This window comes from Mauremys mutica, chromosome 9 (genome assembly GCF_020497125.1).
Source record: "Mauremys mutica isolate MM-2020 ecotype Southern chromosome 9, ASM2049712v1, whole genome shotgun sequence".
In the NCBI taxonomy this organism is placed as follows: domain Eukaryota; kingdom Metazoa; phylum Chordata; order Testudines; family Geoemydidae; genus Mauremys; species Mauremys mutica.
The window spans coordinates 98176520-98201134 of NC_059080.1; the positions used below are offsets into that span (position 1 = coordinate 98176520).

The 24615-nt window shown below is 48.1% G+C and overlaps 1 protein-coding gene across 1 annotated transcript; it reads left to right on the forward strand.

The window, feature by feature from the left end:
• The first annotated feature begins 7235 nt into the window (after positions 1-7235).
• LOC123376965 (cytochrome P450 2J4-like) lies at positions 7236-21201 on the forward strand. The gene is made up of 9 exons (XM_045029274.1): positions 7236-7563; positions 9085-9247; positions 10705-10854; positions 12723-12883; positions 13080-13256; positions 15497-15638; positions 18443-18630; positions 19995-20136; positions 20844-21201. The coding sequence occupies exons 1-9, from the start codon at positions 7393-7395 to the stop codon at positions 21020-21022; spliced, it is 1473 nt and encodes a 490-aa protein (XP_044885209.1). The 5' UTR covers positions 7236-7392; the 3' UTR covers positions 21023-21201.
• Positions 21202-24615: the final 3414 nt, after the last annotated feature.

Here is a 24615-nt window from a genome sequence, read left to right on the forward strand (position 1 = left end):
CGACGGGAACAGATCTTGTTAGCCCGGAAGACAGGAAGTTACAGCAAAGTCCATCTGGGGCTGGGGAATCCAGAGCCTTGGGCTCTCCCCCCGAGTCCCTAACTAGGAGCCAGCCGCAGTCACGACCAGCTGCTCCGCCTCCTTCCTTCGTCTCTTCCCCAGGTAAACAGGTCACCTGACCTGCGCCTCACTTTGTTCTCCAACACCCGGGGCTGGTTCCTGCAGAGGAGGGCAAAGGCGCCAACTTCCCCTCTGCCCGGAGGGTGCTCGACCCCCATCCCCACCTCTTCCCACTGCACCACCCTTGCCCTGCCCCCATTCCACCCCTTCCCCCAAGTCCCTGCCCCTTCTCCACCTCCTCCCCTGAGCGCCCCGCACCCCCACCCTCCCCCTCCCTCCAGGAAAGACCTAAGCGCCGCCCAACAGATTTTAGGGGGTCGCGGGTGGGACATGCTGGGAGGGCGGGGGAGGAGTGGGGACGTGGCACACTTGTTGCAGGGTGGGAGGCAAAGTGGAGGCGTGGGGAGCTTGGCTGCCGGTGGGGGCCAAGCACCTGCAAATTTTTCTCTGTGGGTGCTCCAGCCCCAGAGCCCCCACGTAGTCGGTGCCTATGGAGGAAGGGGACCGACCATTAGTTGCCAGGATATAAAGTGTCGACCACATCTGCCCTCTCTGCAAGGATCACACCCCCTTATCCCACCATCTAGATCAGAGGTGGGCAAACTACGGCCTGCAGGCCAGAACCGGCCCATGGGACTGTGCTGCCCGGCCCTTGAGCTCCCAGCTTGGGAGGCTAGTCCCCGGTCCCTCCCCTGCAGCCATGCCGCCACGTGAGGAGCATGGCTGGCTCGGGCCGGGTGGCACGGCTGCCAGTCCTGCCGCTCTGAGCGGCATGGTAAGGGGGTGGCGGGGAGGGGGATTGCGTAAGGGGCAGGAGGCTCCAGGAGGTAGTCGGGGGGGGGGTTGGATGGAGCAGACGTTCGGGGGGGGGGAAGTCAGAGGGTGGGAAGTGGGAGGAGGCGGATGGGGGGCCAGGCTGTTTGGGGAGGCACAACCTTCCCTATCTGGCCCTCCATACAGTTTTGCAACCCCGATGTGGCCCTTGGGCCAAAAAGTTTGCCCACTGATCTAGATCTAGACCTAGATACTTGATCTAGAAACTTGAGTAACACATAGGGGAAACTGAGGCACACCGAGTATTCAGACAAAACATTAAGAACATTCCCACTTTGCCACACCTATATGGCCACTCCAAGTGAGCTTTTTATATCAATTATACACCCCAAAGGGCTTGTGAAGGATCCACTGACCAAGATCTTATTCACAAAGTATTAAGCAATTAATTATGAATAACAAATAAATCCAAGAAAATCACAGTCCATTCTCAGACAACTCACAAACAGAAGAGTGTTGATAAATTGTACAGTCAATTGCTTGTCCACACTTTGTTTCATTATTTTGTTATGAAATATACTCAAGAGACCAAATAACCAATGTCAGTCATCTTAATTAATATAGGACAGGGAAAAGGTTCTATACGATACTAGTCTCAGGGTATCTCTACACTACAAGAGTAGTTCGATTCCACTTAAGTCGAATTTGTGGAATCGACCTTACGAAGTCGAATTTGTGTATCCACACTAAGGACACTAATTCGACTTTGTGAGTCCACACTAACGGGGCCAGCGTCGACTTTGGAAGCGGTGCACTGTGGGAAGCTATCCCACAGTTCCCGCAGTCCCCGCTGCCCTTTGGAATGCTGGGTAGAGCCCCCAATGCCTGCTGGGGAAAAAAATGTGTCGAGGGTGGTTTTGGGTAACTGTCATCATTCAACCATCAATCACGCCCTCCCTCCCTCCTTCCCTGAAAGCGCCTGCGGGCAATCTGTTCGTGCACTTTTCTGGTCAGTGACAGCGCGGACGCCACAGCACTGTGAGCATGGAGCCCGCTGCAGTTATGGCCATTTTCACCTCCTCGCACGTTATCGTCCACCTCTTCCACAGTCAGCTGCTGAGAAATCAGGGTACTTTTCAATGGTGCTGCAAGCACTGGTGGACCATAGGGGACGTTTTACCAACATCAATGTCGGGTGGCCAGGCTAGGTTCATGACGCGCGTGTTTTCAGGAACTGTGGTCTGTTTAGACGCCTGCAGGAAGGTAGTTTCTTCCCGGACCACAAAATAACTGTTGGGGATGTGCAGATGCCTATATTGATCCTCGGGGACCCAGCCTACCTGCTAATGCCCTGGCTCATGAAGCCCTATACAGGCGCCTGGGACAGCGACAAGGAACTCTTCAAGTACCAGCGAGCAGCGAGCAGCGTGACCTGTGACTGTTCAGTTTCTTTACAGAGAAGCTGAACCTGCCCCTGTTTCTTTACCCAGTTACTGTTGACTATCCTCTGCAGTTACATACCCCGTTCACCCCGTTTCCCCCACTTCCAACACACGTGTAAAAATAAAATACATGTTCCATTGTTACTTAACAAAGGTTTCTTTATTAATGACTTTGCGTTAAAGGGTTGAAACTGGGACGCAGACTGTGCTGCGTAGGGTGTGCAGTGATGTAAATACTGCCTCTAAACTCGAGGAATGACAGGCTCCTGCTCCTAGAGCGGTCTGCAGTGCCGGACTGGATGTTTCAACGGAGCCTGCCATCCCTCCTTTTTGGGATTCTGTGTGCGGGGGCTATGTGACCTTGTGGCGGAGGAGGACGGATACAGATTCCTCTGCTGCGTGACTCTGTGGTCCAGGACAAGGACCGCTGCATAAGATCTGTAACTGCCCTCCCCCGCTATAAAGTCATGTCCCCCCTCACCCACACAGAACCTGGAAACCACCTCCCATACCGACCAGGGTGCCTACTGACTGCACTGTGTGTGTGACCTGCTGCTGATCCTGCCCCCGTGTCTGTACCCTGGTAAAGGTGACTGTCCTATGCAATTACCAACCCCCTTCCCCACCCCACCCCCCCTTCAAACACAGTCTTCTGTAAAAAAAACATGACGGATACAGTAATTAACAGCAAAGTATTTTTAATAATTAACTAGATAGTTGGGATGAAACTGGGATTGCGGCTTGGATGAGTCAGGAAGGGAAGGACTTCTCAAAATTGAGGGTATGAGAGCTTTTGGGTACTTGAGCACTCTGCTGGGGTGCAGTGACAGTTTTCACGGCCCCTGGCGCCCCTCCTTCTGGTTATTTTGGGTGAGGGGGGTATGGGACTTTGTGGCGGGGGAGGGCGGTTGCAGATACACTGCAGGGGGGCTCTGTCCTCCTGCCTGCGGTCCTGCAGAACATCCACAAGGCGACGGAGCGTGTCCGTTTGCTCCCTCATTAGTCCAAGCAGCGTTTGAGTCGCCTGCTTGTCTTCCTCACGCCACCTCTCCTCCCGTTCGCTGTGTGAGCGCTGGTACAGAGAGAGGGTCTCCCTCCACTGGCTCTGCTGGTCCGCCTCGGCTCGGGAGCAGCCCATAAGTTCAGCGAACATCTCGTCCCATGTCTTTTTCTTTCGCCACCTAATCTTTGCCAGCCTCTGTGAGGGGGATGCCGTGGCAGGTCTGGAGACAGTCGAAGCTGTGTGATGGGAAAAAGGGAGTGAATTCCTTGCAAATTCCTTGCAAAGATACATTTTTGCGAACAATGTACCTCATGAAAGCCTGGCGTGGAAAAGTGTGCTACCACGGAGCACCCAATAAGGCAGCTCTCCCCAGGAACCTCCTGCGTAGGCTTTTCGATTACCTCCAGGAGAGCTTCATGGAGATCTCCCAGGAGGATTTCTGTTCTATCCCCATATATATAGACCTCCTTTTCACATAGTTCAGATTCCTGTTCCATTAATAATAAAAGTTTACATGTTTAAAGCACTTACCGACTGCTCCTTCCCCTGATTCAGGGTCCGGGTTAACGGCCGGGGAGGATTGGCAGGGGATCTCCGTGAGGGTGATGAAGAGATCCTGGCTGTCGGGGAAACCAGCGTTGTAAGCGCTGTCGCCTGCCTCGTCCTCCACAAACCCTTCCTCATCTTCCCCGTCCGTGAACATCGCCGAGGAACTGGCCGTCGACACTGTCCCATCGTCAGAGTCCACGGTCACTGGTGGGGCAGTGGTGGCAGGCTCCGGAGCGTCCGTTTGCTGCTTTGGTCTTCTGGTAGCCTTGTCTCAGGTCCTTGATTTTCACGCGGCACTGCGTTGCATCCCGGCTGTATCCTCTGTCTGTCATGGCTCTGGAGACCTTCTCGTAGGTCTTTGCATTCCATTTTTTTGAGCGCAGCTCCGAAAGCACAGACTCCTCGCCCACACACCGATCAGATCCAAGACTTCCCGGTCAGTCCATGCTGGGGCCCTCTTTCTATTCTGAGATTGCATGAACTCCTCTGCTGGAGAGCTCTGCATCGTTGCCGGTGCTGCTGAGCTCGCCCCGATGTCCAACCAGGAAATGAGATTCAAACTGGTCAGACAGGAAAAGGACTTCAAATTTTCCCGGGGCTTTTCCTGTGTGCCTGATCAGAACATCCAAGCTCGGACTGCTGTCCAGAGCGTCAACAGAGTGGTGCAGTGTGGGATAGCTCCCGGAGCTACTAAGGTCGATTTCCGTCCACACATAGCCTAATTCGACATGGCCATGTTGAATTTAGCGCTACTCCCCTCGTCGGGGAGGAGTACAGAAGTCGAACTAAAGAGCCCTCTATGTCGAATTAAATGGCTTCGTGGTGTGGACGGGTGCACGGTTAATTCGAATTAACGCTGCTAAATTCGAATTAAAGTCCTAGTGTGGACCAGGCCCTAAACAGTCTCTTCCCATTCTGTATGTGTGAAATTGATTGTTCCTAACTGGAGCACTTTGCATTTGTCTTTATTAAACTTCATCCTGTTTACCTCAGACCATTTCTCCAATTTGTCCAGATCTTTTTTTAATTATGACTCTATCCTCCAAAGCAGTTGCAATCCCTCCCAGTTTGGTATCGTCTGCAAACTTAATAAGCGTACTTTCTATGTCAATATCTAAGTCGTTGATGAAGATATTGAACAGAGCTGGTCTCAAAACAGACTCCTGCGGAACCCCACTCGTTATGCCTTTCCAGCAGGATTGGGACCCATTAATAACTACTCTCTGAGTATGGTTATCCAGCCAGTTATGAACCCACCTTATAGTAGCCCCATCTAAGTTGTATTTGCCTAGTTTATTGATAAGAATATAATGCGAGACCATATCAAATGCCTTACTAAAGTCTAGGTATACCACATCCACCGCTTCTCCTTTATCCACAAGACTCGTTATCCTATCAAAGAAAGCTATCAGATTGGTTTGACATGATTTGTTCTTTACAAATCCATGCTGGCTATTCCCTATCACTTTACCACCTTCCAAGTGTTTGCAGATGATTTCCTTAATTACTTGCTCCATTATCTTCCCTGGCACAGAAGTTAAACTAACTGGTCTGTAGTTTCCTGGGTTGTTTTTATTTTCCCTTTTTATAGATGGGCACTAGATTTGCCCTTTTCCAGTCTTCTGGAATCTCTCCTGTCTCCCATGATTTTCCAAAGATAATAGCTAGAGGCTCAGATACCTCCTCTATTAGCTCCTTGAGTATTCTAGGATGCATTTCATCAGGCCCTGGTGACTTGCAGGCATCTAACTTTTCTAAGTGATTTTTAACTTGTTCTTTTTTTATTTTATCTTCCAAACCTATCCCCTTCCTATTGGCATTCACTACGTTAGGCATTCCTTCAGACTTCTCGGTGAAGACTGAAACAAAGAAGTCATTGACCATCTCTGCCATTTCCAAGTTTCCTGTTACTGTTTCTCCCTCTTCACTGAGCAGTGGGCCTACCCTGTCCTTGGTCTTCCTCTTGCTTCTAATTTAGTAGAGGACCACTAGGCAACACTTTGAATAATAAAACCAAACTTTATTCAAAAAGAAAAATGATTAGTTAAGCCAGGAGTCCCCAATGTGGTGCCTGTGGGTGCCATGACACCCGCGGGGGCATCTAAATGTGCCCGCGTCCTGGCCGGCGGTGAAGCATCCACCGAAATGCTGCCGAATTTCTGCAGCATTTTGGCAGCGATGCCTCTCGATGACATCGCTTGGCGGTGGCAAGCGGCATCATCGAGAGACTTCGCTGCCGAAATGCCGCAGAAATTCGGCAGCATTTCGGCGGATGCTCCACCGCCGCCATGGTCCTTCATCTGGCGCCCACCAGACGAAAAGGTTGGGGACCACTGAGTTAAGCAAAGAGGCATGCAATTGCCACTTCCACCATACTCCAATTATACTTACACTCAAACATGAATCAGTGGCTGACCAGTCCACTCACAGCAGAGTGCAAAATAACCTTATAATCCTGGAACCCAACGGTCCCCTTTTGATGTTAATTGGAGCTCTCCCCAATTTAACAAAATGGCTCCTTTGATAATCCTGGATAAAACTAATTAACATTAAACTGCCTCTTGCCATAATTGTATTTTGCCACCTCCTCATTGGCTCTTTCTATTACACATTATTTAAATCAACAACTGCACTAATGTCCTTCCTATGCTATCAATACAGATAGCATTTCATGAAACACTGAAAATTCTGAAAATCACGTACTGAAAACCTTGCTTAAACGCTTACAACCAAAACGTAACAGCAACATCACCCAGGATCATGTTCTTGCTAACTTCTGTTTTCTGCCGTACTGTCTCCAACTTATTGCTAACTTCTACTCACAGACTCAGTTTCCCATACGCTTAAGCTAATTTTAGGCCAAAGCCTAATTTCTACTTAATATATTTTATAGGCTACAAGTGGCGGTACGTCCGCCCCTATATACTCTTGTATTGGGGCACTAGGGTGTCTGGGGCGCAGGCGCGGACTCACGGACACGGCTGACAAAATCTCAGATCAAGAGGGCATGGGCATGCAGATATCCTGACGTGGAGAACCCATAGGGGGACACATCTTGAAGAACTCAAGTTACTGTACAAGGTAAGTAACCTTTCCTTTCTGTGAGAGTTCTCCATTTGTGTGAAAACCTTCCCAAAGGCTTTCTCCCAGCCCTTCGTCAAATTAGATAATTAACATTCAAACTGGGTTTTACCTTTAAATGTAACATTTATGCAGAGGAAGGCAGGCCATCTCACTGGGAGCTTTAGAGGTTAAAGTCTGGTGGGCAAGGTTTAGCTAGCAGAAAGATTGGCTTATTCTCCAGTACAAAGGTCTTATTAAATACACATGAGTCTTGCAATTCGCCACTTTGATGATAGGTATAAGAGCAGGGAATCACAGGGAGAAGGAGAGAGGTAGATAGAAGGGGATTAAAACCTATTTAGGGAGATCTAGAACCTCAAAAAAGACAGGGAGAGTTCAGACCTGACCACACAGTGGACAGACAGACAGAGCAGCAGGGCGATGTTGGTGATCAGCGAGGTTTTAGTAGCCCTGCTCATCTCTCTCTTTGTTGTGCAATTTCTGAAACTGAAGTGGGCATGTAGCCGGCTTCCTCCTGGACCGACTCCCCTCCCCCTCATCGGCACCATATGGCAGATGGATTTAAAACGCCAGCACGAGATTCTCATTAAGGTATTGTGAATGTGTGTCCAAATATATCCAAGTAAATGATAAAATTAGCAAAATGCAGCAGCTGTAGAATAAAGCACGTCTGTGTGCTAAATAACATTTCATCTGGCTTGTGCATGGGGAAGTAAATGATGGCCACAAATCCCATTACCTGTTAGCGATGAAAGTGTGAATTTAGTGGCATTTGCTGAGCAGAAGATTGAATGAGAATGAAGTATTCCTGACTCAGCAAAATGAATTGACTTGTTTAAAGGGGGTGGGGCTCAAACCCTGATAGGTCATGAGTGGGCTCCTAAACTTTTATGTAACTCCCTAGATAACGTGAGATGATATTCTGAGGTGCTGAGCTCCCTCAAGTCCCACTGAAGTCAATGGGATCTGCAGGTGTTAAATATGGATTTATTGAGGCACCTCCTTAGAAAAGTTCAGCCTAAATCTATTCAGCTGTCGCCTGGTTTCCTTCAGTATTTCTTGCTACCTTTGCTTGTATCCAGGTATTTGTTTGTGGGATGGCTATGCTCCTTCCCAGCCCATCGGCCCTTCCAGCTCAATTCTTCACTGAAGCCTTAATGCTCAGTAGGTGGCATCACATTCACTTCTATTATAAGAACCTGGGAGAGACAATTTTGTCAGGCAGAAGGAATAGCCCCATTGCGAGACAGAAAGATCTTTTTCAAACACCAATGACAAATGACCAGCTGCCTTAGGCAGAAATTTGCCCTTTATACAAGTTCTGGAGTGAATGTCCCTTTATAACATGCTGAGAAATCTGGTTGCTTTAAAGGATTCAGAAAACAGGGGCAGGTGAGAGGAATGACTAGATGACCTCCTGAGGTCTCTTCCAACCCTAATCTTCTAGGATTCTAATGGTGCGTGATGGGGAAATAGATTAATGGGGATGTTTCTGTGCACTGGGCTGTCTGTAATTTGCCAGTAGCTCTATAGGAGAAAATGAGATGCTTCAATGAGTTCAGAGGTAGGTCACTGCAGGGGCACTTAGGAAGACTGAGATGCATGAGACTGCCCTGCATTATCGCATATAACTAACCCTGATAAACTGTGACTCCAAGGGACAATACTAAGTCTCCCAGGAATGTCAGTTACCACCTTCCTTCAGAGTGTTCTAGATGCAATGTTTACAGGGTATTAGAAGAGACACCACAGAATTGTCCCCTTAACTGGAAGGCACAAGCCGTTCTACTCCTGGGGACGTCTGTCCAATCATGAGGTGAAATTCACCTGTAGGTAGCTCTATCCCATTCCGTACAAGACATTTAAACAGCATCCCCAGGACACAGCTGCTGAGACATCCTGTTGGATGAGAGCGTATTGTCTTATCTCATAGTCAGCTATGATGCTGTTCTGACGTTAGCTCATCTTTCGCCATGGTTTGGGGTTTCTCTACAAATGTTTCTACAGCACCCTCCCACCCCCCAGGAGAGCGTCCTGAAGTAAGCTGGGCGGTTGTTTCATTGTGTACAGTTTTTTTGGCTTGTGGTTTTCTAGCACTGACGGTGTCTCTAGTTGACACAGATTTACGGGAACATCTTCACCTTGTGGATTGGACACATTCCTGTCATCATACTGAATGGATTCACAGCTGTGAAGGACGGCCTGACTGTCCACTCTGAAGACATCTCTGGCCGGCCAGAAACCCCTTCTTTTCAGAAAATGGCCGGAGGAAAGGGTAACATTTTCTTTCCTTATAAACTATACAGAAAAAAATAAGTTCACATGATCCTTTAAGTGCAGTTGCTCATTGCTTCCATAATCATCTCCATTTGCAGCAGAATACTGCTGCAAATGGTTAAAATCACTACACGAGTGACTTTTCTGATACTAATCAATAAGGCAAACAACCACTGAATAGAACAGAGGAGCAAAATCCTGACTAAGAAATTTGTTTGAAGCATCAGCCAGGAATGTGAACATCAGCTGGCATTACTCCCATTGTATATATGCTTTACACCCGGGGCGACCAAGCTGAGCCTGAGAAGGAGCCAGAATTTACCAATGTACATTGCCAAAGGGACGCACTAATATGTAAGCAGCACCCCCATCAGCTCCCCCCCACTCCAACCTGCAGCGCTTCCTGCCCGCCAGCAGCCCCACCAATCAGTGCCTCCTGCCCGCCGCGATCAGCTGTTACACGGTGTGCAGGAGGCTCAGGTGGGGAGGGGGGAAGAACGGGGGCATGGCAGGGTTGGGGGAAGGGGTGGAGTGGGCGCAGGACCTGGGGCAGAGAAGGGGGTTGAGCAGTGAGCACTCCCCAGCACATTGGTAAGTTAGCATCTATGGCTCCAGCCCCGGAGTCGGGCCTATGCAAAGAGCTGCATATTAACGTATGAAGAGCCGCATGCGGCTCCGGAGCCACAGGTTGGCCACCCCTGCTTTAGACAGCACTAGTTTTGTGATAGTCATCTAATGTAGCGGCTTTTTAACAGGGCCGGCTCCAGACCCCAGCACGCCAAGCGCGTGCTTGGGGCGGCGTCCCGCGGGAGGGCGGCAGGCGGCTCCGGTGGACCTGCCACAGGCATGCCTGCGGAGGGTCCGCTGGTTCCGCGGCTCCGGTGGAGCATCCGCAGGCACATCTGCAGGAGGTCCACCGGAGCCGCGGGACTGGCAACTGCCAGAGCGCCCCCCACAGCGGGCTGCCCTGCTTGGGGCATCGCAAATCCTAGAGCCGCCCCTGCTTTTTAACCTGGGCAGGATCTTCTCACCTGCTGGGCTTCAGGTCAGATCCCTGCACTGTTATTCAAACACAACCATCCTTGCCCTTTTATTAATGCCTTGCACTGCAGCAAATCTCACCCCACGGAATTCCCCTCTTCTCTAGAATCCCTGGTGTGGATTCCCAGCTGTAGAATTACATGGTTTTGGATCACAAATGATTTAGGAAAACTGCATCCTGAGTTTTTGAAGCCCCGCTTTCTATTTCTCTTATAAGAGCAACAAAACCCTCGACATCAAGGACTTTTCTGAAGTTGTCACAATCCATGCCACATCCGTGGCCAGATAAAGGAGATCAGCTAGGAGTCACGTTCTTCTGCATTTACTTCTCCTGTTAGAAAATTTAGTTTAGATGTAACTGTTACTATGTGAAGGATTTTACTTAATATAAACAACAATTCTCAATGGCCTCAGGTATTATTTTCACAAGTGGTCACACCTGGAAGCAGCAGAGACGCTTTGGGCTGATGACCCTGCGGAACCTGGGACTGGGCAAGAAAGGCCTGGAGCACCGAATCCAAGAGGAGGCTCGTCAGCTGCTGGAGTACTTTATGAATGAGAGAGGTACAGCACGGCCAGCATAGCTGGGTCTTTTCACCTCCAGAAGCATGTCTCTGTCATGCCAGCAAGAGGAGAGAATTCCAGGCCCCAGATGGCTAGATATGGGCGGAGTTAACACCAGTGCTTTACGTGATCACAAGTGTTAAGGGTAGCCCGGTTAGTCAGTATCAGCAAAAACAACGAGGAGTCCTTGTGGCACCTTAGAGACTAACACATTTATTTGGGCATAAGCTTCTGCGGGCTAAAACCCACTTCATCAGATGCATGGAGTGAAAAATACAGTAAGCAGTTAAATAACGTAGGGCCAAGAACCAATCCCTGTTGTACCCCACTAGAAAAATACACGCTCAATGATTATTCCCCATTTACTGTTACATTTTGAGACCTATCAGTTAGCCAGTTTTATATCTGTTTAATGTGTGCTGTGTTCATTTTGTATCGTTCCTATTTTTTAACCAAACTGTCAGGCAATACCACGTCAACACTAATTCCTTTATCAAACTACACTTGATATCTTTTTCTGATGAGATCACAAGTGTAGTTTGACAGGATCTGTTTTCCATAAACCTGTGTTGATTGACATTAATTATATTAGTCTCCTTTAATTCTTTAGTAATCAGGTCCTGTATTAGCGGCTCCCTTTTCTTGCCTGACATCTATGGGTTCAATGTCAGAGTATCAGACATATAATTGCCTGCCTTTTAACATATTGGTACAACATTAGCATTCTCCCAGGCTTTTGGAACTTCCCGAGTGTTCCGAGTGTGGTTGAAAATCAACATTAATGGTCCAGCGAGCTCTTCAGACAGCTCTTTTAGAAGTCTTAGGGCTAGTCTACACTTACCTGCCGGGTCGACGCAGTGAGTTCAACTTCTCGGAGTTAATCTAGACGCGATAGTTCGAACTCCCCGCGCGCTCCGGTCGACTCCGGTACTCCACCACTGCAGAAGGCAGTGGCGTAGTCGACCTTGGAGCCGTGGACTTCGATCCCGCGGCGTCTGGACGGGTAAGTAGTTCGAACTAGGGTACTTCGAGTTCAGCTACGCTATTCACGTAGCTGAACTTGCGTACCCTAGTTCGACCCTCGCCCTTAGTGTAGACCTGCCCTTAGAAGCAGATTATCAAGACCTTCTGACTTAAAAATGTCTGACTTTCATAGCTGATACTTAACATCCTCCTGAGTTACTGTTGGAATGGAAAGTGTTTCATTATCATGTATGACTAGATCTTCTGTTTTTTCCCTAAATATAGAACAGAAATATTAGCTGAATACTTCTGCCTTTTCTGCATTATTATTGACAATCCTACCATTCCCATCTAGTAATGCATCAATACCATGAAGAGTGCATTTCAGTAACCCATCCTAGAAGTGATCAACACCTGGATAACTGCAGTGAGGGCGGACTATGACTGGGCACGGCCACAGGCTCCTTACTAGATTTACAACAGATGAAAACAAAAAAACAGCAGCATTCAAACACAGCAGGTGGTCCAGGAGGTCCCCCAAACCTGAGCACTTTTCTAGCAAAAGTTGGCCAAACCTTTTCTATCAGGCATCATTACCACCGGCTGGTCTGGGTTTAGAGGCAGACAGCTCGGGGACGTCTTTGAAAATCAGGCAGCAGTTAGTTTGGTGTCTAAATATGGAATTAGGAACCTGCTTATATCAAATCAGTTTTGGGCAATGAGTCCATTGAGAGTGCTTGATGCCCTCCCCCCCAGTACCACAGAATCAAAACCATTCAAAATGAGAACGCCCTGCTGCCCTCACTCTCCCTCTTCAGTGGCCTGTTCAGGATTCATCTCTCAGTAGCGGGAGGGAGGAGCAGTGTTGGGAACGTTAATGTGAATTCTGATCACTATTTTTGCAGGAGATCCCCTGGATCCTTCTTTCCCCATCGTCCATTCAGTCTCAAACGTGATTGCGGCGGTGGTGTTTGGACATCGCTTTTCCATTGAGGACAAAGATTTCCACCAGCTGATTGAAAACAATGATTACTTGACCAAACAAGGGAACAGCATCAGTGAGCTGGTGAGTACATACCAGCACTTCTCGTTATTTTATCTGTATCCAAAGCAAGGATTGCCCCCAAATGACAAAAGTTTTACTGACAAAAAGTGCCAGTATGGACAGTGGCTTTCTTCCACTGATAAAGCTACTGCTTCTCGTTGGGGGTGGGTTTATTTTGTTGGCAGGAGAGCACATCTCACGTTTGCCTCTCTCACAGCTGTATGATATTTTCCCCTGGCTCATGGATCATCTCCCAGGCACTCACCAGAAGGTATTCCGTTGCCATGAGTTTCTCCGGTCTTTTGCAAGGAAGGAGGTCAGAAGCCACCAAGAGCGTGGGTCACCAGACGAACCACAAGATTTCATTGATTTCTACCTGGCTCAGATAGACAAAGTAAGCGTCTGTGCTGTATATGACTACCGTGCTTTGGGGGCTTCACTGCTGTCTTCTGGTATAAACATAAACTTCCCCAGGATAAGATGGAAAAGAACCCTCTGAAATGCTTCATGTGTTTTATGGTTCTAATCTCCTCACATAGAAGTCATGGGGTGTTTTGTCATTGACTTCAATGAGAGTAGGATCAAGTTCTTTGATTTTATAGACAATCTGTGAAGAAATTATTATTTTTTTAAATTTCCAAGACCCTCCTATTATATGAATGTCGATTTAGAAATGATGACCAAAACAAATTGCCATGGAGATTAGGGTGACATCAAAGTAATGGCAAAAAGGCAAACAGAGGTGGTAAGGAGATTTTAAAAGATGGAAAAGAGCAATTACTGTCCAGTAAGTGTAATTTAAACCCTTAATAATATCATGGAATTAATAGTAAGGAGAAAAATATGCTGTAGTGATTGCTCAGAGACATCAGTACTGTGAGTAGTAAATAGAATGGGGATTTGAAATATACATTGTACTAGACAAACGTCATTGTTCTTTCTGAATGAGTCACAAAACTGTTGGATTCAAGGAACGCATTGGATCTAATATTTGATACGATTGATAAAGGGCCCCATGAACTTTTATTTGAAAATGAAACTGTTGTTGGCTACAACAACACTGCACATGGAAATGATGTCTAGCAGGGTTAGAAATAGGCACTAGCATATGGAGAAAAAACTGTCGGAAAAACCCTAAACAAGTTTAGTTTTGTACTTTCTTACAGAAGTGAAAAGCGGCAAAAAGTTCTGTGCCACCTTATAGACTAACAGACATATTGGAGTCTGACGAAGTGGGTATTCACCCACGAAAGCTCATGCTCCAATACGTCTGTTAGTCTATAAGGTGCCACAGGACTCTTTGCTGCTTTTACAGATCCAGACAAACACGGCTCCCCTTCTGATACTCTACTGAAGTGAGCGAATAATTGATACTGTTTGGTTCAGGGGCCAAACCAAAAACTCTGGAGAAAAAAATCCATTCAGGCTGAAAAAGAAATGGAAACCTGAAAGAAAAATTATTTTGGGGTTGAATGAAACATTTTATTCAACACAAAATGGGTTTATTTTTCAGTTTTCCATTTAGTTTTGGGATGTTTTGCACCCTTTAAAATTAATGTAACTAGTTTTCAAAACAAAAAGTCAAAATATTTAGACCATCTTTCATTTTCTTGTCTTTTTTTTTCTTTTTCCTTTTTCCTTCTTTGGCTGAAACTATTAACCAAATTCGAGCTGAATTCACAAATAGTTTTGGTGCCCAAAAAGATGCAATTGTCAGCAAAATTACTATCTGGAAAAACATATTTTTTTTTTGGCCAGATCTACTTTTTTATTATTACCTCAGCACCCAGGAGGCCTCACTATCTATCCCAACTTGGGACCATTCTCTAATTGATCAGTGTATCAGACCTCAAATAGAATGTCTCCCTCTGGGAAGCACTGACAATCATGTCCAACCATGCCCCCACTTCCTCCTCCCTCCCTTTTACCACCCAAGAAAGTCAGAGGTTCAACTCGCTGGTCAGAGCACAAATATCCCCCAGCACTTCACGAACTTCATGAGCGTCCCTGAATTAAAGTCAAGTAGAGGAGATGCTGCATTTGTCTTGTTGAGCACTAACAAATTCTGAATTTGAACAATGTTAACTGCAAAATAACTAGACAAATCCTGGCACTATGAGATTCTGCCAACAGATGCAAATGACCCAACAAAACCACCCAGGACTGTCTATCACACAGAACAGTTCAGATGAGCAGGATTTTGCAACTTGTATGGTGGAAGCAAAGGAATTTTTCTTCACCTCTTGCTACAGCCATGCTGTCAGATTTCAAAGCTCTTCATGCTGTATTTGGTGCAGTTGGGAGGGAGACTTCAGCTGCTGGTGCTCTAGCTTCCCACCCACTTTGTTCTTAACAGGTCCTCTGAATATTGCACTAACACTGGATCCAATGCTGAACCAGAAGCAAAGCTTGAGTGTCAGGACATTGTATGTGGAAACGATGAAGGAGCATGGAGGGATGGAATCCTCGTTCCTGTTTCCCAGTGTTCTTTTAAAAATGCAGACTTTTTTTGTTTTGTAAAGTTATATATACTGCACATTGCTGGGCATTAAAACAGTACAGAGTGACACTCGTTATTACCCAGATTGTCCTCCCTTAGCACCCTAACCTCAAACCTCTGATTGTCACCTGCAGAGCAAAGCTGATCCTCATTCGACCTTTGATGAAGACAACCTGGTCCAGACTATTTTTGAACTTTTCTTCGCAGGCACAGAAACCACAGCTACCACCATGCGCTGGGCAGTGCTGAATATGGTGGCTTACCCAGACATCCAAGGTGAGGGGGTTGAGGAAGGTACATGCACCATAGATAAGATTGTGCAATATGTAGAAAGTAACCACTTCTGCACAGTTTTGTTAGGTGATTGTAAGTCTAAAACTGGCAGTTGGTGGCTGCAGCTCCAAGATGGGTCCCTGATATAAAAGCAGATGCCTGGACTGAGCTTTGAGTCAGGCGTCTTCGATTTCTGACCCCCGGTCACTGCCCCTTGCGTCTTAGAGATATGGGGTTTTTCCACAGTTTGTGTCTGGTTCTCAAGCCAAGCGTTATCACCTTTCCGCAAGATACTGTTGCTTGATTCAGATAAACTCAGACGTCCAAATAAATCATAAAGTCCCAACGCACCCAAACAAACTTCACACACTCAGGGTTTCTTCTTCCCAGCGGTTCCCTGAGTCACAAGTATCTAAACATTTTTCCCTCCTTGGGTTCCTTCTCCAGTCATCTGACTCTATACGCAGGTTCTCTCAAGGTCCTTTAACGAGACAGCCAGTAATCATTGCACCCTCTCTCTGTTATGAAGAAGGGAGGTACCTATATATGCTGCCTCCTTCCCAGCATGCCTTGCAACACAGTCTCTAACTCTCAGGTGTCCTTCTGGGCCACAAGTCCTGTGTTAGTACTGCCAGGAACAGGGTAATGCTGGCGTGGAGGCGTCCTTTAGAGGAACATGCTATTGTAGTCATAGTCCTCAGTGAGGAACGTGCCCCGGCCAGGGAAGTGCTTTCCGAGTTGCTAGCCGGTAAAGTTGTCTTTGTGATTGCGCAAATGCAGGACTTTCAATTCACTAAATGCTGTCGTCCCCTACAGCACATGCAGATGGTGCTTCCCGAGTGTCTCTCTCAATTAGTGCGGCTCAGTCTCTTCCATCTTCACTTCTAGGCAGAGGTGACGCGTGGGTGGGGGGATGCGGGGTCACATGCCCGCTCTGTCAGATTCGCTGCTTGGCTTGTACTGAGCATGCTCAGTAACTAACACTGCTGAAGCCGGCTGCCCTCACTCCTTCCTCCCCCCCACTATTGGCAGGCACAGGTCATCTCTGCCTCCAGGATGGAAAACCAACTGCATTTCATACACACGGTTATGCTGGAGGGTGTTGGTAGCTGCCAGCCAGGGTAGCTTTGATCTATGGGCAATCACAGACCTTGCTGAGGCTGCTGGGTGTGCCAGCTGCCCTTCCTTTTGGCTAACTGAAAGAAGCACATTAAGCTCCTTTATGGAGTCAGATAGTGGAAACCAGACAAGTCACTGCCCAAAGCACTGGTCACATGGCAGGACGGAGCAAGAATTAATTTTGGGAGAATAAGAGGGGATTCCTGGGAACTGATTGAAAACGTGGAGGTTGGTGCATTGATTGGCTTGTGGCTGTGGGTATTTGTCGGAATCAGAAAGCAGGGAGGAAAGCCAGGAGAAATCGGAGAGCAGTGGTGAAAGCACGGCCTGGAAGGGGTGCAAAGTGCTGGCAGGGAAGGCAAGCTTGGAAATGATGAGCAAGGGAAACTGCCTGTGGTTTGATCCTACAGTGTTCAGGGAAACAGGACTTGGTGTACGTGCTTTGCAAAGCCATAGGATTGCACCCAAGAAATGCCGTATTTGCATAATCGAGTTCTCCTCCTAATGGAAAGGACCAGCGAAGCCCTGCACACTGGCTATCTGCTCAAGCCAAGAGGCGATGCTGTGAAGCCCTCTCCTCTTTCATTTATAAACAGGAACATCATACGGATGCATTGGCCAAAAGGGGGGCCTTGAATCCTCTGGCTGCAATTCTAAATCCCAGCTACTGCTTTCCCAGCTATCGCTTTCATCTTGCAAGGATGCTTCTTTACTTGCTGACATCTGTGAATGTCACTCACTGCACTCTGCTAGCACTAGAGGGCTCCTGTTTCCAGCTAAGATAACGTCTTGATTGCTCTACACACTTTGAACTCCTGCTCTGCTAAGCTGCACTCTCAGCTGATCCTACCTCAGATAAAACTCTGTTGTTCTCTCAGGACCTGAAATAAACTGTATTGGACAGGTCCTGGGCACGGCATAGAAACAGGAGTCTAACCTGTGAAACGAAGCTAGAGAAAGCTTTCCCTATGGAGCAGCCTGGTTCCTGGCTGCCTCCGAAGCAGACACCATCGAATGGGACTGGAAGGGACCTCACGGTCATCTAGTCCATTCTGCTGCACAGTGCACTCATGGCCATGAGTGGTTACTAGGGGTGCTGCCCCCACCATCAGTCTTTCCATCCGAGAGAAGAAAGGGAAAAGCTCCTCACCAGGGCGGAATTTGGTCAGGACACGGAGTTTCAGCCGTCTGTTGTCTGGGTCTCTGTGGAATGTGCTGATAATCTCTCCCAGGTACTGAGATGCAGCAGTTACTTGCTATGCTTGTCCTGCTGGCAGGGCTTTACCCTCTCACTGACGTTAGCCCCGCAATAAAGGAGAGATTCAAATCAGATTCCAGCGGGGAAAAGAAAAGGCTCCAGAATTAGGGTGACCAGATGTCCAGATATTAGGGTGACCAGACAGCAAGTGTGAAAAATCGGGACCGGGGTGGGGGGTAATAGGTGCCTATATAAGAAAAAGCCTCCCAAATCAGGACTGTCCCCATAAAATTGGGACATCTGGTCACCCTACCTGACATTATTGGGACCGTCCCAATATCAGGGGCTTTGTCTTATATAGGCAACTGTACCCACCACCCACCCTGGAAAAAAAAGTGTCCCGATTTTTCATGCTTGCTGTCTGGCCACCCTATCCAGGATACACACACGTGCACAGTCCAAGATGTGTGTCCTTAATGTTTCTCTTCAGAGAGAGTCCAGAAGGAGCTGGATGCTGTGCTGGGTCCCTCCCAATTAATCTGCTACGAGGATCGGAAAAAGCTGCCCTACACCAATGCCGTGATCCATGAGATCCAGCGCCACAGCAACATCGTTACAGTGGGAGTTCCCAGAGAATGTGTAAAAGACACAGTGCTGCAGGGCTTTCCCGTTGAGAAGGTACAGAGCCAGTCTCTATCTTCATAGCCCCTCCTTCCCTCAGAGGGCCAATGTACCAGGAATCCAACACATACCCAGTGGACCTGAGTCTCTTTTGCTCTGCAGCTCCTTCACTTTCTTCCAACACCTAAATAATACAGCTGATGGGTGAGGCCACTGGGAAATATCCCCAATTCTCGGGAATTCCTCAAACATTACAGAATCGGCAAAGAGCTCGGGGCCACCCCTCTTGAAGCCTGCTGTGCTCTGGCTCTTCTCAGGTGCCAGTATGTCCCTTCGGGGCCTTGGCAACAGTACACTCTGGGCAGAGCCAAGAACAGGGGAAGCTCAAAGGTGACTTCAAGCCCCCCTCAGTTCCCCCTCCTACATCCTACCTGGTGTGTTTCTTGGCCAGAGAGAAGGCTTGGACCTTGTATCTCGTCTCCATTTTTAAATCCCACACTGAATGGCCTCGTTGTTCAAATCCTGTTCTCAGTCCATTGAACTCTTGTCAGTGTCTTGCCGTTTTAACAGCAGAAAAATAGAACTTTGTCAATTTAAAGCAATTTTTTTAAAATGCTAAACATTCCTCTTTTTGCTTCCATTGAGGAGTCAATATTAAAGCAGGGAGGATTCTGGGTATAAGACTTTTGCACTGGGCTCTTTGTTGCTGGTGTTTCTAGCAACATGACCGCTGTCATCAGATGCAGAAGGACAAATAGAAATGTATTGTTGTCATGGAGTTTGCGGGGAACAAGGCCTTGCACCCCTGGCTTCCTGAGATTCACCAGGACTCTCAGCCAGCCAGTAAAAGACAGGGACACAGTCCGAGACAGGTCTTGCAGGTACAGACAACAGGATCCCCTCAGTCAGATCCGTCTTGGGGGGCCCCTGGGAGGCCAGAGCCCCATCTGGGCTCCCCTTCATTTTCCCAGCCAGTTCCAAACTGAAAACTTTCCAGCCCCTCCTCTCCCTTTGTCTCTTTCCCCGGGGCCAAGAGGTCACCTGATCTCTTTGTTCTCCAACACCTTCAGTTGGCACCTTTACAGAGGAGGGGCCCAGGCCATCAGTTGCCAGAAGACAGAGTCTCAGCCATTCTCTGTGCAGACAGCATCACACTGGCCCCTTAGGACTCTGCAACAATCACACCCCCCTAGACACTCGAGAAATGCTTAGGGGAAACTGAGGCACCCACACAGCACTCAGAGAAAACATTAAGAACATTCCCATTTCGTCACAACTGTCCAGCGCACTCTGAATTTATTCCTGAGGATGTAGGGTTTGCTGCAGGTGACCTTCCATGCAAGGTAATAAATGAAAACTGTCTGTCCTTACCCACCTCTCTGACGGAAAGACACCGAACTGAGTCAAATTTTCCCTTGCAGGGCACCATTATTCTCCCAAACTTAACCTCTGTCTTGATCGACCCAGAACAATGGGAGACACCTCGACAGTTCAACCCAAATCACTTCCTGGATCAGGATGGAAATTTTGTGAACAAAGAAGCTTTCTTAGCATTCTCAGCAGGTAAGAGCACTGACGGGAAAAGCTTCTTAGCGGGTTCGATTGTGAGGGGTGAATTAATGGATTAGCAGTGGAACCTTGTTGACCTTCTGACCTTGTAATTTACACACAAACTAGCAGTCTCACCCCATTTCTCAGCAAAGACTGAATTACAGAATGCTGGATGGACCATTGATATGACCTAATATGGCCGTTTTTATGTTCTTATTAATACTAAAATGAAAATTGTCAGAACAAAGGAAGGTATATTTTGTGATGGATTTTAATTGTTCAGTTACTAATTTGCAAAAATAACTATTATGCATTGGATCTCCCAACCGTTAATACTAATTAGTATAATTCTATTGCATTTAGAAATCAGAAGGCAATAAATATGATCCTCAACGATACAATAACAGTTATGTGGAAAATGACCTTATCTCCTGTTCCTACATGGTTACTCAACAGCTGTTTCAGTTTCAGAGGACAGAATATATTGTGCCGCATGTGCACAGACCTATCCTCAAATCTGGATACCTTCTTAAGTACTAATGACTTCACTTTAAACAGATGGTATTTTTCTTCCACCAGTGAGAAGTAGGATTTTGCCAGCTTTGAGCTTTGACCAGATTGGATACACAGGGCTTAGAATACATTCAATCCAATTGTAATTCATATTTCCAAATGAAACCCCCGCCCCCAACTCAATCACTGTCCCTTTGTTCTTGCAGGGCACCGTGTGTGTTTGGGGGAGCAGCTGGCAAGGACTGAGCTCTTCATCTTCTTCACCAACCTGCTGCGGGCGTTCTCCTTCAGGCTGCCGGAGGGAGTGAAGGAAATCAACACCGAGTCCATGCTGGGGGGTTTCTTGCAGCCTCATCCCTATAAGATCTGTGCTGTTCCTCGCTAGGCTGCAGCACCCCGCCAAGCGCGGGAGGAGCCATTAGGCAGGCACTCGTGCCTTTGTGAATTTCTGCCTTGTACCTCTTCCCCTCTTTCTACTCCCAGCTTTGTCAGCTCAGGCCAGTGGAGTCAATTTCTCGATCTGTTAGACCTTGGGAAATTAAAGTGCAAGACATTGCCACTTCATTATTGGTCTGTGCCCAGGCTTTCTCCTTAATACATTGCAGAGAGAGAAAATGTAAAACAAGGAATTACAGAGTCAGGCTTTAGTTGGGTGGACCAGGGATGTGTTCGATGTGTTGCACTGAAGCTGGAGTTGCGGCAGCAGCAGAGAGAGAGGAGGGGAAAGGAGGAACATGGTACCTGTCTGTTACCAGGTTTAGCTTTATTTTGCAAGTTCTTATCCACAGCTCTAACCTCTGCCCCAGGCTGTGACGTCTGATCTGCGGCCCTGTTTGTGTCTTATGCAATGAACACACACAACTGAGAGTCATCTCCGAACTGGTAACGCTGCCACCGAAAACCTTTCCCTCTCGCCACTGTTCGTTATGTGCATGGGTTCTAATGAAAGGCAGATTGTCGCTTATTGGCACTGCAAGCAGTTTTCCATGAATGCTTGTCAGAGTCTACCCTCACTTGAAACTGGGCGGTTTCAAAGTGAGGACCCGCATGTCTTCCCCCCACCCCAAAATCCTACGGTAGGTCTCCCCTTCGGCTGCCACCACCCGGTCAATTCCGTGGGCCGGGAGTGGGGCAGGAGAATAATCAATAACAAACACACAGAATTGCAAACATAGGATTATTAGATAAGGACACAAAGTATCTTTCTAATACTCACTATCTTGACTAGAAGAAATTAGTTCAGAAAGGTGGAACTTGTAGGGACTTGATTAACTCGTCTGGTCTCTTGAACTCCAAACGGCCAAAGACAAAGACCCCCCCAAACAGAGGGAAAAGTTCCCTCCTAGGAGTTTCAAATTCTCTTCCCTGATTGGTCCTCAGGTCAGATGCCCACCAGGTACTATGCTTTAACCCTTTACTAACTATTCATGACAATGCTCCTTTGAATTTTTCATGAATCTGCTTTAGCTGGTTTGGCACCTTTTGGTGGTTGCTTTTCACAGATGATGTAGTGAATAAGTTGACTGGCAAGAATGACAAAGCAGGATAGTTTTCGATAAGTGTTGCAGAGTATCCACTGAGAGTGAATTTCACATTCATAATCACAGGTATTGGCACCGCAAACCTGATCCTAAAAGTTAACCCTTATTGAATCAGTGATCCGAGACATACCATGTACCCTATTGTCTGCTGAAGTCAGGCAGGACTCTAGTGCTGCTGGGTGTGTTCCCTCGTACTCTCGCCAGGGCAAGAAGCCTCCTGGGATTCAGTGCTTCCTGGGTCTGACCTCAGAGCATTCAGCACCCTTGTTCGCACTGTGAGCTTCCTGCAGTGAGCCCGCCCAAAGGGGCCACGCAGCCCAGCTTCGCAGTCAGCAGTGACTCCCAGCCAGCCTTGGAAAACAAGGGTTTATTAGTCGACGGGAACAGATCTTGTTAGCCCGGAACACAGGAAGTTACAGCAAAGTCCATCTGGGGCTGGGGAATCCAGAGCCTTGGGCTCTCCCCACCGAGTCCCTAACTAGGAGCCAGCCGCAGTCACGACCAGCTGCTCCGCCTCCTTCCTTCGTCTCTTCCCCAGGTAAACAGGTCACCTGACCTGCGCCTCACTTTGTTCTCCAACACCCAGGGCTGGTTCCTGCAGAGGAGGGCAAAGGCGCCAACTTCCCCTCTGCCCGGAGGGTGCTCGACCCCCGTCCTCACCTCTTCCCACTGCACCACCCTTGCCCTGCCCCCATTCCACCCCTTCCCCCAAGTCCCCGCCCCTTCTCCACCTCCTCCCCTGAGCGCCCCGCACCCCCGCCCTCCCCCTCCCTCCGGGAAAGTCCTAAGCGCCGCCCAACAGATTTTAGGGGGCGGGGGGGTGGGACGTGCTGGGAGGGCGGGGGAGGAGTGGGGATGTGGCGCGCTTGTTGGGGCGGGGAGGCAAAGTGGAGGCGTGGGGAGCTTGGCTGCTGGTGGGGGCTAAGCACCTGCAAATTTTTCCCTGTGGGTGCTCCAGCCCCAGAGCCCCCACGTAGTCGGTGCCTATGGAGGAAGGGGACCGACCATTAGTTGCCAGGATATAAAGTGTCAACCACATCTGCCCTCTCTGCAAGGTTCACACCCCCTTGTCCCACCATCTAGATCAGAGGTGGGGAAACTACGGCCTGCAGGCCAGAACCGGCCCATGGGACTGTGCTGCCCGGCCCTTGAGCTCCCAGCTTGGGAGGCTAGTCCCCGGTCCCGCCCCTGCAGCCATGCTGCCACGTGAGGAGCATGGCTGGCTCGGGCCGGGTGGCACGGCTGCCAGTCCTGCCGCTCTGAGCTGCATGGTAAGGGGGTGGCGGGGAGGGGGATTGGATAAGGGGCAGGAGGCTCCAGGGGGCAGTCGGGGGGGGGGTGTTGGATGGAGCAGACGTTCGGGGGGGAAGTCAGGGGGTGGGAAGTGGGAGGAGGCGGATGGGGGCCAGGCTGTTTGGGGAGGCACAGCCTTCCCTACCTGGCCCTCCATACAGTTTTGCAACCCCGATGTGGCCCTTGGGCCAAAAAGTTTGCCCACTGATCTAGATCTAGACCTAGATACTTGATCTAGAAACTTGAGTAACACATAGGGGAAACTGAGGCACACCGAGTATTCAGACAAAACATTAAGAACATTCCCACTTTGCCACACCTATATGGCCACTCCAAGTGAGCTTATTATATCAATTATACACCCCAGAGGGCTTGTGAAGGATCCACTGACCAAGATCTTATTCACAAAGTATTAAGCAATTAATTATGAATAACAAATAAATCCAAGAAAATCACAGTCCATTCTCAGACAACTCACAAACAGAAGTGTTGATGAATTGTACAGTCAATTGCTTGTCCACACTTTGCTTCATTATTTTGTTATGAAATATACGCAAGAGACCAAATAAGCAATGTCAGTCATCTTAATTGATATAGGACAGGGAAAAGGTTCTATACGATACTAGTCTCAGAAGAGCAGCCCCATGCAGCAGTGGGACATTCACCTTCTGCAGAAGGTGTGTCCCACAGAGTTAAACCTCTGAAGCCATCCTTTTATTGTTGTACCAATATAATAAAAACCAGCAGGATCTTATTAAGAGGGATAAGGCAAAGATGCCACATTTATTGTAAATACCATAACAAAACAAAAGACAACAGTAAACAACATTGTTTTACTACTTATTTCTTATACACACACACATATATTCATTCACACAATCATTCATTCAGGTTCTGTATAGATGTTATAGTTACCAGCCTAGATGTTGCTCATGCCAAGTTACTGGCCAGGTATCTTGGTCATGAGGATGGAGCCGAGTCTGTGTCAGATGCATCTGATGCTCCTGGAGGCTGGCAGCAGAACCAGCGACTCCAAAATCCTCAGTCTTTAGAGTCCAGTTTTATAGGAATTTATTCCTATGTCAGTTCATGAGAGTTGCTTCATTTTGCTGTTGCTAAATCAATCAGCAGGTGGCTGGCTCCA